This window comes from Caenorhabditis elegans, chromosome X (genome assembly GCF_000002985.6).
Source record: "Caenorhabditis elegans chromosome X".
NCBI classification, from domain to species: Eukaryota; Metazoa; Nematoda; class Chromadorea; order Rhabditida; family Rhabditidae; genus Caenorhabditis; species Caenorhabditis elegans.
The window spans coordinates 3195844-3210345 of record NC_003284.9 but is presented as its reverse complement, the minus strand read 5'-3'; the positions used below and the strand labels follow the sequence as shown (position 1 = coordinate 3210345).

Sequence of the window (14502 nt, the reverse complement as noted above, 5' to 3'; positions counted from 1 at the left end):
TTTGCTTTTTTGTATATAAGTTATTGTAACTAAAAGTAGACCCGCACAATGCCTGGTGTTTCAATTTTTTCTGAGTGAAGTTGGTACAATTAGATTACCAGAAAAGTTTAGAAAAAGATGTGCACAACATTTTCTCTGGTGATTTTTTTTTTGCAGAAACCTCTAGTTTGTGAGTTATTCACATTGGAAAATCTTGAAAAATCACTGAAAAAACGGAAGAACTTTATTAGAACACCCGCCTAATGATACGGTAGGAGACTGAATACTTTTCCTGCGGTGAGCAGTCGGAAAGAAAAAAAACGGTGTAACTTTTGATTTCAATTTTTCAAAAAAAAAACAGTACTTCCCTCCAATAGTGAAACTTCCAGAAAACTTAAATGAAGATATTCACAGTATGGTTTCTAAATGTAAAATTTGAATAAAATTTGTTGCGATCTTAAACGCAATTAGACAATTTAATAATTTTGTTTGAGTGTGTTGTGTTAATTCCATATGCCATTCTATGAAAATATTTTTTATTGAAAGGGAAATTTTCAAGTTGTTGTGCCATCTCCCAGTGAGATTTGCCTGAATGCTGAGCTGTCCACACTCGGTCCATGGGTGTTTACCGCCGAAGACATTCGACCTCATATCTTGTTTGCACAACGACCGCACCTTTCCTTTTCCTCTCCCTTCTCAATTTTTTGCCCACATGGTTACCTATTGTGCTACACCTAGCATCTATTCTTTGCGTTCTTCACCTAGGCAAAGATATGGATTCCAATTTCATGCGCGTTCTTCAGAAACGGGATATCAACTGGTGTGAAGGAGGACATGGTTAGTTTCATTTTTGTGATTAAAATAATGTTTTTTTTTTGAGTCAATAAATGTAAATTCACAGTGAAAAAATTTTTTGACGGCATAACATTGAAAATAAAAAAAAATCTGCCTGAAGGGAATGTATCAACTTTCCAGTCATGTTTCTAATGTCCTCACCCTTTTCAAATATTTCTAAAGAACAAAGTGTCAATAGAATGAACGCTTTTCGGCACATTCTCTGACATGGAATGTACCTATTGAGGTATCAACTGTCTTCTATTTTAAATGGAAAGTCCTATTTTTGGAGGAGTTTTCCCAATTTTATTTTTTGGAATTATATTTTTGTTGGATCTATTTAAAAATTGTGCAATGCAGATTTTTCGGCTCATATTAGTTTAGAAACAAAATCACGTGGTGGCGGGTTGTCTTATCACGGTTTGATCTACAAAAAACGCGGGAATTTTTTTCCAAATAATGTGGCGTCAGCAAAATCTTAACCAAGCAAAATCAATTGAAAGGTCTGTGTCTTGATGCGTCGTAATTCCCGCAAATCTCGGAGATCAAACCGAAATGGGACATTCTGACACCACATGCAAAATTAGAAATAAGTATTATTACTGGTTTAAAAAAAGAGTAGCTCCAGCGGAGAAATTGCTTTTAAAAAACGTCCATGCTACCACAATAATTAATCAATTCACTGTTTTGACTTTTTCACATATTTTTATCTGTCGTATACATATATTTCCTCATTTTACCAGCGTTTTGCAATAACAAACCTAAACAAATTTTGAAATTGGTATCAACAAAAAATTATGTTTACAGTTTAGATTAAAGCTTGTGGGAAGAAAAAGCGGAAGTTCGAATTGAAATTGCCAACTAAAGCAATTTTTTTCAGGTTACCCTGCATCTTGCCCAGGTCCGAGCGACCCGCCCTACTACCAATATTGCTGCACTTTTCCGTACTTGGGATTTTACAAACCCTCGTGTTGCATGTTCCCCATACATGATGGTGTTCTCGTTATCAGCTGTTTGTCGTGTATTATTATATTCACATGTAAGTGTTTGAAACAATTGCGCTTCGATCAATAAGATAATTTGGTTTTCATTGGCAAAATATGTACGAGTAAGGGGTTTAAATTGGTTTTGAAAAAAATTTGAATTAAAAAACATTGATTTCAGAGGGAATTTTGTTCTAATTCAAAGGGTGAAAAATTTTTCACTAAGATAATGTTTAGACTGGCCAGCACTTATTGTGTTGCCTAGAAAAAATCCACACTTAACTTTTGACAAAAGTTACTATATATACAGTCACGGCCATCAAGGTATGGAAAAACAGTTTTTCATGGATAACTTTCTTCATTTAACTTAGTTTTATCTCAAATTCTAGGACAATATCAATTATCATGAAATACAGTTATTTCATCAGTGGTTTTTGAAAATTTCAAAAAATAAATTTTTTTTGAAACTTTTTGAAAATTCGAAAAAATGAAAAAATCTATGAAGTTTGGAAAAAATTACGTATCTGAGTATCATTTTAAAAATTCACTGGTCGAGTTCCAGCTTTACAAAGATCGGAAAGGCACTTATTCTCATGCACTATGCTGGCTGCGACGGTCATGGATTTTGGCACTGGAGGAAATAAATCTGTATTTTAGCTTGAATAATAAAAAATTAATACTGGAGATTTTAAAACATGCAATTTTGAGTATTTTGAGACCAGGTGTGAGCCAGAGCATCGCCAAACTCAACGCGTTTTTTAGATGAAGCACATCTATTTTCCAGGTGCCTCCGTTCTAGATAACACGTCGTGATTAACCTGATATTGTTGAAAATTGGTACACAAAGACATGTTCCACTATTTCATGTTATTTCTACATATAATTTTCCGTTTTGGCTCAGATACGTAATTTTTTCCAAACTTCATGGATTTTTTCATTTCTTCGAATTTTCAAAAAGTTTCAAAAAAAATTTATTTTTTGAAATTTTTGAAAACCACTGATGAAATAACTGTATTTCATGATAATTGATATTGCCCTAGGAATTTGAGATAAAACTAAGTTAAATGAAGAAAGTTATCCAGTGAAAAACTGTTTTTCCATACCTTTATGACCGTGACTGTATATATATATTTATTCAACCGAAAAATTTGATAACAGACCAGTCATGATAATCACCGGATAAAAGATTGAATGTTGAAGTGATCTTGCTAACCAGTAATACTAAATAAAAAGTTCAAACTATTTCAGTATTATTGGGACTCTACTGTTGGTGTTGGCCTACAAGTTTACTAAACAGACGGAGAACTAGAACTGCACCACCACCAACGATATCTCAAGACGAAATGTTCCCGCGGAGAAACTCATACAAAAGCAGCATTCCATTTGATTAAATTAATTTGTATTTTTCTTTCAAGTCTATTTTTTACATCCGCTTTGTTAAATAACCATCTCAAATTCTAGGGCAATATCAGTTATCATGAAATACTCTATAAGTTGTGAAACCGTGAGTTTTGGGCATTTTTTTGGCTCTTGCGAGCATCATTTCAGTGAATTTTGCCTCTTTTGACCCGAATTTGGAAGGTTCGCTACCTTTTTGAATGAACTTGAACTGATAAATGCACAACAAGAGAATGAAAATGGTTTTCGTTTAGCTTGGGATATTATAATTCCCTCGTCTAAACTTGTAGTTTGGGTAGCGTCTGCCCTCTGTGCTCCCCATTCCGCGATCCTGTAGATCTGGTTTGCACGAAATAAACGAATTAACTGGCGATTTATTTTTGGTCTAGTTCGACCGATTTTTCCCAGACAGGTTATCCGGGTTGTGTGGATATGTTTGGCCCGTAAATGGCCTAGTCGCCGCCTATTTTGGGGATAGGCTGCGGCTCCCCTCTGAAATTAAATTATAAACCCAAAATTGATTGAATTTTACGCTGGATAGGCAGGATGCTGATCCTGAAATTATTCTCTTTTTAACCTTTTCCTCTCTTTTTCAAACATTTTTGTCCTGACCATACAATAAATTAACACATACACACTTTTTTGTTTTTTATGGCTTTATTTTAACTTTAAAGTTTTTACAATTGGAGATCTAATTTGATTGGTTTTGGGCGGGATTAAAATTTTGACAACAAACATAATTGGAATAAGGGTGTTGTATATAATTTAACTTATAAAAATCTGACACGTTTTTGTGTTTGACAATGATATGGAATTTGGACGCGGGATGTATTTTGATGACTCGGAAAATCAAGATGAAATTAGTAATTCTTGATGAGAGAGTATTTTTAGACGGGAAACATGTACGGACAGTGGTGGTTATTTAAACGAACAATGGAATATCATGCCGTTTTATCTTATTTTTTCAGTCCGTCGAGGACTTTCTTCAAGTCATAATCCAGCTTCGCCACCAGTTCCACTCCATCCAAATTTCCGTCAGCTCTCATGACGGTCTTCACAGATTTCAGCGCAACCCGGACGTTCCATTCAGCGTTCCTGGCTTCGGCAACGAGTCCGTGTCTGTCGGTGAGCTGATCGTTGTCGTTTCTGATGAGTGGTCCGCCATCACACGAGACAAAAGAAATGTTTCCGACTGACACATTCCTCTCCAAATATTCTATTATATCCTGAATTATCAGGTCGTTGGACACGGCAATTTGGAAACAGTGAACTTACTTCTTTTAAAAATGAGACATGGTCACCAGACGGAGCCTCTCTGATTTGTCTGATAAGTGCATTGAAACGTGCATTCGAGGATAACGTAATCCACTTATCCGTTTGCAAGCCCCTGAAACAGGAATGTTTTAAATGATTTTATAAATTTGTGATTTACTGATTAATATCAAGTTCTAGAAAATTCGTTTGGTTTAAAAGCTTTTCCTATACAACTCCACTTTCATTGTGGGTTTAAAAATGATGTACGTCAATCTAGATGATGCGACAGATCCGGTCAAATTAATAATCACTGAAATTAAAATATTAGGTGCGTTGAAAGAAGAGTGAGTTACAGTTTAGCATCCAGTTGAACGCAAAAAAATGGCAATATGTTTACATGATTAAATAAAGGATGAGGAAAAGTGTCCAGTAAGCCTTGCGAACCATTCGTTCACTAGAAGTATATTTCAGACGTGGCAATGCTGAAAATAATTATATTGTTAAAGATGCTTGAACGAGAAATTAAAAATAGTTTTTCCGTAAATTGTAAGAAGTATTTGAATTAATGTACGTATTAAATTTTTAATATAAATAAAATAACTTACTCGTGACAAAAAAGACAGTAACAAGGTAACGAGGAACAAGGGAGAAACGACGTATTTGTGAAAATCTACAATTTCTTCTTGCTTCCAATCAACTGTAAAAATTTATTTTAGCTGCTTATTGTTAGGTGTTTTGTTTACTTACATTCCTCATACAGATAGAGCCAAACGAACGCGACGAACCAAATATAATGAAGAGTTTCACATACATATCGCATTAAAATGCGGAGACACTGTTTTATCCTTAATATATTTGATATCATTAGAGAAAAAAAGCGGAAAATCGATTTCTTGCAAAAAAATAAATTAAAATCTTCAAAAACCTCGTTCGTTTTTTGAAGTAAAAGTTAATGACTTAGTAAAATGTGAACTAAAACAACACTTACAACGTCGCTCGTTCATCGGCTTTCGAAACAATGACAAGAGAAAAGAATCCAATAATAGAGATGATTATGCAAGAGGAAAACGTGATAAACTTGTTATCACTAAATGGATCCGGGCTCCTGAACTCCTGAACTCTCCATTGGAGAATGGGTCCCCTCCCAAGGGTTGGCTCATTTTAAACCTAAAACAATTTATTTATTGTTTTGATATTTTAGATTGGAAGATTGAAGTATTTTGAACTCAGCCAGCTGATATTGGTGAAGGAAGAACAAGTTTACAGGGTAAAGTGATGGTGAGCGTTTTAAACAAAGGTTTACATCAAAGTTAGAATGATCATTTCCAAAACATAGAAAATGTTAATTGGAAATCCCAGGACAAAAAGAGGAAATGAACGATTGGAGAAGAGGAAAAACAGAACCAACAGGAAAGAGTAAGGAATTGATAAATCAAGACCTTATTAATTAATCAATTGTAACCTGAAACCGAGAGAACTGAGAAAACGTAACAGAAGACCTTTGATATCTTACTAAGAGATTTATTAGCAAGAAAAAGTATTTTTAAACCAGGAGAGACAAAAGATCTTGAAATAATCAAGACCACAGACTGAAAACAAGGAAATAATCCTCAACTAAACCTTAAACCTTAACTAAAAACAATAAAAACCTTTTGTAACCTAGAAACAATGGAAAAAACGGCGAGCCTTACGGCGTCGACCGGCTTACACCCGATCTTGCGGGAGAAGTGCTGAGAATTCTTGGATTCGCGTCGCCGAGTGCGCAAGGCACCGAAAGTGCGTCAACAAGATCGCAAGGCGCGAAACTTGTTGAGTAGGAAATCAGAGGTTTTGGCGTGTCAAAATGACAAAAGAGCTAATTTTCATCTGAAAAATCGATTTTCACACAGATTCTCGGTTCAAAGGAAGTTTTTCAAGAGGATTGGATACAAATCGTCAAGGATCCTGATTTTCGAAATGCGTACAGGTACCACTTCTTCTGTAACCACTTCAGAGGCAAGGTTAAAATTCAACACACGAGAATGTATTCATTTATTGGAAAAAAATCATTCTTCAAAAATTTATAATATTACCACTAAAACCAAACCTTATAAAGATACTTTTATAATTTACTTGTGTAATTCTTATGAAACATTTAGAATTGTGATGAGCCCTTTGAGCATTTTTTATGTCTCATTTTATCAGCGCATCTTAACAACAAACTAAAATCTATTCAAATTTGGTATCAACAAAAAATATATTTACAGTTTAGAATAAATCTGTTGAAAATACGAAGTTCGAATCGAATTTGCGAACTACAAGAAATGCCTTTTTTTTGCAGGTTACCCAACTTTTTTCCAAGCGACCCGCCCTACTACCAATACTACTGCACTTTTCCGTACATGAGATCCTACAAACCTTCGTGTTTCATGTTCCCCATTCATGATAGAACTCTCGTTATCAGCTGTTTGTCGTGTATTATTATATTCACATGTAAGTTTTTTTTTTGTTGTATGGACTAGAAAAATCCACACTTGACCAGTGCTTTATCTTTTTTTGGAATTTTATCTAGCCGATTATCGAACAATAGTTTTTCTCCATTCACGAATTTTTAAGTTTTGGGTCATCTAACAAAAATTTTTACCTTTTTCCCTAGCAATCCAAAAACTTTGAACCTGTTCAAATAATTTTTCTGTTTGTTTTCTGTATAATTGTGTTTAGTATTTTCTTCAACTATGTAATATTATGAGTCCTCATTTTGATAAAATATCATTTATCCATCTATATTTTTTTCAGTTCTCGAGGGGCTTTAATTCAGAGAAATGAAAACATAACTTTTTATTTGTTTTTGAGAAATACTTTTGAAAAAACGTTTAATTCTGATCGCAAAAAGTTCATAACATTTCAGTATTCTTGGGACTCTACTGTTGGTGTTGGCCTACAAGTTTTCTGAACAGACGGAGAACTAGAACTGCACCCCCACCAACGATACCTCAAGACGAAATGTTCCCGCGGAGAAACTCATACAAAAGCAGCATTCCATTTGATAAAATTAATTTTTATTTTTCCTTCAAATCGTCATTCTATTTTTTCACATCCGCTTTGTTAAATAAACGGAGAAAAAGTTCAAATAGTTTGTTCAAGTTACAAGACAAGCCGCGTCGGTCTCCTTTGATGTCGTGTCAACCGAGTTATGAAAAATTGAAAGAGCGAGTCATCAAGCCTGTAGCGACTGCTAGTCGCAACAGATTACCGCACATCTGTGACACATTGCAAATAAAAATAACAAGTTGAGGCACTCATCGGAAGACATATATATGGAGAGAAGAGGATTCTCGATTGCCGTAAATGGATTACACCAGTGTACATATCACAAAGAAGAAGCCGGCAATAACACCGACCCTTCGGATAATTCGATCTACTAACAGGGCAGATGTGGCCCCCGCTCACTGGAAGAGAGCGATAGCTCATCATACCTAGCCAAAATAAAGAGATTTTGTGTTGAAACCACTTGAAACTGTCGCTAATCTGATGAGAAAGAAGTCAGGAAAACTTTCTTCAGATTTTAAGGAAAAATTCGGTTTTGTTGAAGGTGAACTGCTTTGGACAATTACCAAATATTATAGAAAACATGTTTTTAAAAATCTGAAAAATATTTAGTGGCTATACTGAGTTTTGACTAATTTTTTAGAAAACTATAGCACTGTCGCAATACCTCAATTTTTGAATATAAAAATTTGCGTCATAAGTAGATTTCGACGCAATTTTTGATCGATGACGTTAAAAACGTGACAAAAGCTGAGTAATAACATTTTTTTGAAACAAATAAAATTTTTTAAAATTTTTTTGTAAAGTTTTAACGTGACATTTGATCATTTTGGGATCATATGAACGGAGTTTTGATTATTTTTCCACTCGGATGTTATAATGGGGATTTAAATGTAAGTGTTTTATAGGGAGTCGATTGGAGATAACCACATTTCAAACATTCCGTTTCTTTAAGCAGGTTCAATTTCTTTTTGATTGAAAAATTGGTCATCTTTAATTACGATTAACAACTTTTCAGTCTACGAGGTCCGATACAAAACGAAATAATTTTTATTATTGTTTTAATGCATTTTTACAAAGTTACTCTACTGTAACAGCAGAAAAAAATCAACTGGTAAGTAAGTTGCAATTATTTCTGTGAGTAGCCCAGGTTACACCAATTCTGATAAGACTGAAAAGATTTTGAATGTTTAAGTAGAGTATAGTATATACAAGATTACTGGGTAAAACACGACAAAAGTGTTTCAAAATTATAGTGAGCTGTTATTTGTAATTTCGCTTGGGTTATTAAAATTACAATTACAAAATTTGGCTTTTTCATCACAATTTCTATTAATACCCCCTTCTTGATTTGGCCAGAGTTTTGGTAAGCCAACCAGATGAGTGCGCCTATTTGCAATCATAACCCCGGCACAATCTTCCGTCTACCCACATCTCTGCTCCATTTCAATAATCCAATAAGGAGACGGGGGTATCCTTTGTTCTTCGCCTCCTGCTCGCGCAGACCCCAGGGGTCATCGCGTACCCCCTTATTACTGTAGATTACTTTCTGCAGCAATTTGAATAAACATACAAAGTGGATAACAAGAAGTTCGACTAGCCATTATCCGGTGTAATTGATTCACCAAAAATCACCACAACATTTGTGCAAAGCCTGTTATTTGGGTGCCCTCGTGCGATCAGCACCCAATGATTACAGCTGGAAAAGAACACAAGAAGTTGCAGAGGATCTATGCACTTTGTCGGAGGTTCCATGAACTTACATTTTTCAAATAATGTGATAGATTGAGTTTCTAGATTTGCATATCAAATTATTGATTTTTAAAGGATGAAACAGATGTTACAGTGCTATTGGAATTCATCCGGCACCTTTTTATTTCCATGATATCCTTGTTTGCATTTTACAACTTGTTTGTCATTCCTCTTTCTCTTCCATCTACCGCGTGTGTCTTCTTTTCTTTTTATTGCCTGTTCTGACACTAAAAACTCATATGGGGCTCACACAGACGCTCAGGGGGGCAGGCTTGCGAGGCAATTTCTGATTGTCGGCGGCGTGCTGCTTGCCACCTCATTAATTCCGTGATATACTCTTGAGGTGCTTGTTGCCACTTGATTACCTTCATAAGTGTTAGCAGTTGAAGCAGGAAAGATGGCTCAAATGTTACATCGAAAACCATTTGTCATCGAAAATTTTTCTGATGTCTTCCATTAGCACAAATAAAACTTGACCAACTTTTTTTTCTGTTGACACATTGTTTTCGAGTGATCAACTTTTTTTTTGGAAATTTTCACATCTGTTTCATTTTTTACAATACTTGTTCTGGTTCTTAAAGATGAAGGATCGTCAGTTGGAAAATCCTAATGAAGCTTTTCAAAACATTTTTGAAACTTTTAAAATTTACAGTATCACACGTTTTGTAAGTCAACCAAAAAAGTGGTTTTCAACGAGGATAGTAGTTAACTTGCGTTTTAATTGCTTGTTACTTAATTAATTTAGGGGTTTGAATCTACAGCAATTGTTGGAAAATTTGGCAATTTATCAAAACTTTAACTAAAAGTTGAAAAAAAAACACTTTTTTGAATTATTTGATATTCAAACGAGTGGTATTTGGTAATTCATGTGTTTAAATCCAATTCCAACTCACAATACTCCATCTTTAAATTTACACTCCATTTTTCTCTAAAATTACAGTTTTATCGAAACGTGAAGTTTAGGTACATTTCTAGACTCAGAAAACATTGCTTCTAAGCTTGAATTCAAGAAAATAGGTCTAGGTAAATGTTTAAATTGGTATAAGTCTTTTTACTTTCCGACACGTCCAATTGAGCTACATTTCAGAAAATTGAAAAATGCACTAACTAATAAGACGTTTTCTATTTCTTCAACAATATCATTTTCTTGTCTATTTAATGAAATAATGAAAAAATGATCAAGAATTCAATCGCCTAAATATGATTTCACTACGTTTCCAAAGTACATTTTTCAACTCCGAAATTAAAGTATTTTTGAACAATTTCCAAAATGTCAAGAATCAAGAGGCACTAATAACAGTCATCAAAGTTCATAGAGTCTAGACGAATAATTTTTCATTTTACTTTTTGGTTCAGAAACGTATGTTTTTTTTCAAGCGAAGTTTCTAATTTTTATGTATTTCAAATATCGCAAAATTAAACGTCAGAAGTTTGCTACTCAACTATTTGAAAAACTGAGTGTTTGTAGTTTCATTTCATGGAAACATGAAAACATGAAAACATGCTCCTCGTTTTGTTTTCAGCTTTTCAATTGCAGTCAACAGTAATCAGATTGAGCACCACCAAACCCAAACAAAGAAGAAGCACAGGCTGGACCCCTTTCTACTATCTCCACAGAAGCAAAAGTTGAAAACAAGTGGGCGTGTCTTGGTGGGACGCGTCGATTGGCTGTCCCAAGTGCTGGGTCAGCGCTTCACTGACCTCGGTCTGGTGGGAGGAGCTTGAAGTGGCACGAGTCAAAACTGGAAGAAGAAGTCATTCGATCTTCGACAAAAGGAAGACCACTTCTACAGTCAACACTGGCGTCTGCGTTGGCTGATATTTTGAAAATGAGCGATGAGGATGAGCCGCTCAATTTTTCGACATCAAAAGCTACAGGTATGTTCATGATTTCATACTTCTTCCTGTTCAATTTCCGTTTGTCGAGCTCTCATAGATTTTTTTTGGAGTTTTTTCCGAATATTTTTTCTATTTCACAACTACACCTACTTCCTTTCTATCTGTTTTCAAAATCACTTTTTGAAAAAAAAAACTGACGCAGTTCCCGTCGAGCAGCTAATATACTATAGATATCTTGCTTTCTCCTGCCTCATTTGACATTTCTATTCTCATCATTGCGCCACCGACGATAGTTATTATTGTGCTTCTGACAGGAAATTATGGCGTCGTTGAATCAAATGCACATGACATCTTTCCTCTCTGTCTTTGTTTTTGAACCAGGCCAATAGATCGAGAATGAGAATAGAGATGGAAAACTGTTTTCCAATTACATTTATTACGATTTTCAGAAGAGTCGAAAGAGGGGATTCTTGGAGTTCGATCAATTTTCAATACACCTTTGCTCTTTCCTCCTCCAATGTTTAATGCGGGTGAGTACCAGTATTCGATGTAAATTTTAAAATATATTTTTGTATCAAATTTTTAAGGTGTAATTTCTCCTCATATTGCTGCTGCGTTGGCCATGTCTTTCAATCAGCAGCGGATGAATGCAAGTGTTTCCCCTCCCTTGGATCACACCACTATCAGTGTGAACAGCTTCCCATCTATGGGATCCGTAAAGACTGATAGCCCACCCACAGCTTCTTCTCCTACGTTATGCTGTGCAGTTTGTGGGGATGTCAGTAGTGGGAAGCACTATGGTAATATTGAAAGAAAACCTATCAAAATATATTTATTTCGTCTTAAAGGTATCTTGGCATGCAATGGATGTTCGGGCTTCTTCAAGCGATCAGTAAGAAGGCGGCTGATTTATAGATGCCAGGCAGGAACCGGCAACTGCGTTGTAGACAAAGCACATAGAAATCAATGTCAAGCATGTAGACTTAAAAAATGCCTTAACAAGGGAATGAATAAAGATGGTAAGAATTTCAGAAGAAACAATGGAAAAATGATTTCCAACTTTCAGCAGTACAAAATGAGAGACAACCGAGAAATACCGCCACAATCCGACCCGCCCTTGACATGGATCCACAAAACTTTTTCAGAGAGTATGCAGGTGCCGTGTCTGCAATAATGGGACATTCTAATATGATGAAAAGGGAAGATTCCCCATCTAGTGCTAGTGACGGGAAAACAGAAGATGAGAAGGTGAGGGTGAAATAGGGTAACAGCGCTAAAACAAATATACTTATTCCAGAAAGATAGCTTACAAGAAACTACAATGAGCCAACTCGAAAGTGTGCTCCAGTGGGCTCAACAGTTTCGGCTTTTTACAGTGCTCACAAATTCTGAGAAGGTATGTTGTATGCTAGATTTGATCAAACTATGTATTTACCAACTGTTTTCAGAGACAAATAATCCTAACTCAATGGCCGCGTCTCCTGTGTATATCCCTCTGTGAGCAGGCAGAAGATGTCTCTTTCGACGACCACCTGACGAGCCTCATGCTCAAGTTCCGACGTTTAGACGTTTCGCCGGCTGAATTCAATTGCTTGAAAGCGATCACCATCTTCATGAAACGTGAGTTGAGCCTGTGGAGAGCGGGATGGGACAACAGAGCAAGCATCATTACCGTATACCCCGCTGGCGAAAGAGGAGCACGCCTTGTTGCTGCCGCGCTTCTGTTGGCAGAGCACAGCGTGATGGGTTTCGGCAATTGTGTTATCCCTCTCGCGCTGGTCTTTTCTACCAAAAGCAGATATGTGATACAACGGCATGCCATTAACTCTTTACCCGCCTGTGTCCCCGGAGGCACGTCTGCGCATCCTGTGCTCAGATGCTCCATGGGTTCACGGCGCGAAAAGGTAATTTAGGGGGGTGGGGGGGAGAAGGAGTTGGCGACCCATCCAACCGCTTATTTGCTTGGATCCGAGTTTACATGTGTATCCCACCGAATTTGATACTCTCACCGGAGCACGGATCCTAAAACTTAAAACCTAAAACCTAAAACCTAAAACCATGGGTCAAATGTAAAAGGGATCGGTTACATAAAGCATTGAAAAAAGATATGACTTTTCCGAATTTGAATGAATCAAACAAGTTTTTACGTAAAAGGGCAAACATTATTTAAATAAAGCTGGTTTCCTCACACTAAAAATACTGGAATTTCAAAAGATATGAGATTATTGCAATCGAGTTAAAAAAACACTTTTTAGTTATAATTTTTTCAAAAGTGAGTTATACCATTTTCACATCTTCTCGCTAGGGCTTCCAGGTAGGCGACAAAACGTCCACCTCGTGCCTTCTGAATATTGCGGCGCGGAACCCGAAAAGTGTCGGCCGCGTCGAAAAAAACCACTTTTCGCACTATGTGGTGTAAATACCGAGCCATTGATTTTTTGCCATAGTGCAGAAACGAGACAAAAGACCGGTTTGAGGTGAGGGTTGGAGGCAGGCGTCAGGCCTTGAAACCTCGCCTGCTTCTCATGGAAGCCCTAGTCCGTGCACTAAAAAAAGTGAACGAGAAAAAAGTTATCACAGTGTTAAAACAAAAAGGTTTAGACCAGTGTAAATGTATCAATATTGGCAAGTAAAATAGGTGAATTTGCTAAATTTGATTAGTCAAACTATTAGTTGGGGGTTGCTTCACAACATTTGTATTATAATTCCAATTTGTGAAGAACTTGTGAAAAAAATAAAACCATCTGCAAATAAAACCAATTTCCAGCAACTGAAGACTCTCAATATCAATTTGAAGAGCAACTAGACCAATGCATTTGCCTGCTTCAACAATGCTGTCTGAAACTTGACTCATCGCCTTCCCGATTTGGAAAACTGCTACTCCTCCTCGCCGAAATTCAATTTTACCCAACTAGTTATCTCGAATCTCTACTTGACACCAAAATTTCACAACTTGTCTCCCGTTTCTTGTAATTATTGATTTACTTGTCTGATCATCTCATAACATTGGCCCATGTATTTTAATCAATTGTAATCACCTCAATACCAATAGTGAACTAATCGATCTGAACTCCATATTGACATAAATGATCACTACTTTCCGAAAATCATATCTGTAACGGCAGAATTTATACTTAAACCTCAAAAAAATATATTTTCAATAAATTTGTCATATTCGCATCACAATTCCCAATTTTTCCAATTCAATTGTCAACTTCTTTTGCCAATAATAATTTTTTCTTTTTGCATTTGAGAAAAAAAAAACATTTTTAGGAGGACAAAAAAGATGAGCAAACGTATATAGTTTTAAAAAAGAAGGGCACCAAGACGTTGCAAAATTTAGAAGCAAAAACCAGAAGATTTGATGTTTCTCAGATTTCACTCGATATGTGAGAAAATAGCAGAAACAACCAAATGCGCAAGCTTTTCATTTTTT

General features: G+C 35.9%; 3 protein-coding genes and 7 non-coding genes across 11 annotated transcripts; 5 read left to right on the top strand and 5 right to left on the bottom strand.

The window, feature by feature from the left end:
* The first annotated feature begins 722 nt into the window (after positions 1 to 722).
* F28B4.4 (uncharacterized protein) lies at positions 723 to 3410 on the top strand. The gene is made up of 3 exons (NM_076148.5): positions 723 to 816; positions 1694 to 1852; positions 3045 to 3410. The coding sequence occupies exons 1-3, from the start codon at positions 753 to 755 to the stop codon at positions 3185 to 3187; spliced, it is 366 nt and encodes a 121-aa protein (NP_508549.1). The 5' UTR covers positions 723 to 752; the 3' UTR covers positions 3188 to 3410.
* Positions 3411 to 4510: 1100 nt separating this feature from the next.
* F28B4.1 (Ovule protein) lies at positions 4511 to 5268 on the bottom strand (the record flags this gene model as incomplete). The annotated part of the gene is made up of 3 exons (NM_076147.4): positions 4511 to 4930; positions 5054 to 5145; positions 5196 to 5268. 3 exons carry the CDS (start codon positions 5266 to 5268, stop codon positions 4916 to 4918), a joined length of 180 nt encoding a protein of 59 aa, NP_508548.2. The 3' UTR covers positions 4511 to 4915.
* A 2442-nt stretch (positions 5269 to 7710) lies between these two features.
* F56E3.12 lies at positions 7711 to 7907 on the bottom strand. The gene has a single exon (NR_070645.1). It is a non-coding gene; the product is annotated as an Unclassified non-coding RNA F56E3.12 (non-coding RNA).
* F56E3.7 lies at positions 7752 to 7907 on the top strand. The gene has a single exon (NR_070646.1). It is a non-coding gene; the product is annotated as an Unclassified non-coding RNA F56E3.7 (non-coding RNA).
* A 1208-nt stretch (positions 7908 to 9115) lies between these two features.
* Positions 9116 to 9263, top strand: F56E3.9. Its single transcript, NR_070644.1, has one exon. It is a non-coding gene; the product is annotated as an Unclassified non-coding RNA F56E3.9 (non-coding RNA).
* A 33-nt stretch (positions 9264 to 9296) lies between these two features.
* On the bottom strand, positions 9297 to 9658 carry F56E3.15. The gene has a single exon (NR_070642.1). It is a non-coding gene; the product is annotated as an Unclassified non-coding RNA F56E3.15 (non-coding RNA).
* Positions 9484 to 9658, top strand: F56E3.11. Its single transcript, NR_070643.1, has one exon. It is a non-coding gene; the product is annotated as an Unclassified non-coding RNA F56E3.11 (non-coding RNA).
* Positions 9659 to 10996: 1338 nt separating this feature from the next.
* fax-1 (Nuclear hormone receptor family member fax-1) lies at positions 10997 to 14282 on the top strand. Of its 2 annotated transcripts, NM_001277024.2 has the most exons (8): positions 10997 to 11105; positions 11516 to 11596; positions 11654 to 11866; positions 11915 to 12085; positions 12133 to 12314; positions 12364 to 12462; positions 12515 to 12686; positions 13834 to 14282. In NM_001277024.2, the coding sequence occupies exons 1-8, from the start codon at positions 11057 to 11059 to the stop codon at positions 14037 to 14039; spliced, it is 1173 nt and encodes a 390-aa protein (NP_001263953.1). In that variant the 5' UTR covers positions 10997 to 11056; the 3' UTR covers positions 14040 to 14282. The 2 variants fall into 2 exon arrangements, with proteins under 2 accessions (NP_001263953.1, NP_508547.1); NM_076146.4 differs by lacking the exon at positions 13834 to 14282 and having other exon boundaries at positions 11025 to 11105; positions 12515 to 13063.
* On the bottom strand, positions 11249 to 11467 carry F56E3.14. The gene has a single exon (NR_070641.1). It is a non-coding gene; the product is annotated as an Unclassified non-coding RNA F56E3.14 (non-coding RNA).
* On the bottom strand, positions 12713 to 12832 carry F56E3.6. The gene has a single exon (NR_070640.1). It is a non-coding gene; the product is annotated as an Unclassified non-coding RNA F56E3.6 (non-coding RNA).
* Positions 14283 to 14502: the final 220 nt, after the last annotated feature.

Coding starts and splice junctions, on each gene's coding strand:
- F28B4.4 (NM_076148.5), top strand. CDS start 753: ATGGATTCCAATTTCATGCGCGTTCTTCAGAAACGGGATATCAACTGG. Junction 817..1,693: donor CTGGTGTGAAGGAGGACATG/GTTAGTTTCATT, acceptor AATTTTTTTCAG/GTTACCCTGCATCTTGCCCA. Junction 1,853..3,044: donor GTGTATTATTATATTCACAT/GTAAGTGTTTGA, acceptor AAACTATTTCAG/TATTATTGGGACTCTACTGT.
- fax-1 (NM_076146.4), top strand. CDS start 11,057: ATGAGCGATGAGGATGAGCCGCTCAATTTTTCGACATCAAAAGCTACA. Junction 11,867..11,914: donor CAGTAGTGGGAAGCACTATG/GTAATATTGAAA, acceptor TTCGTCTTAAAG/GTATCTTGGCATGCAATGGA. Junction 12,315..12,363: donor GGAAAACAGAAGATGAGAAG/GTGAGGGTGAAA, acceptor TACTTATTCCAG/AAAGATAGCTTACAAGAAAC.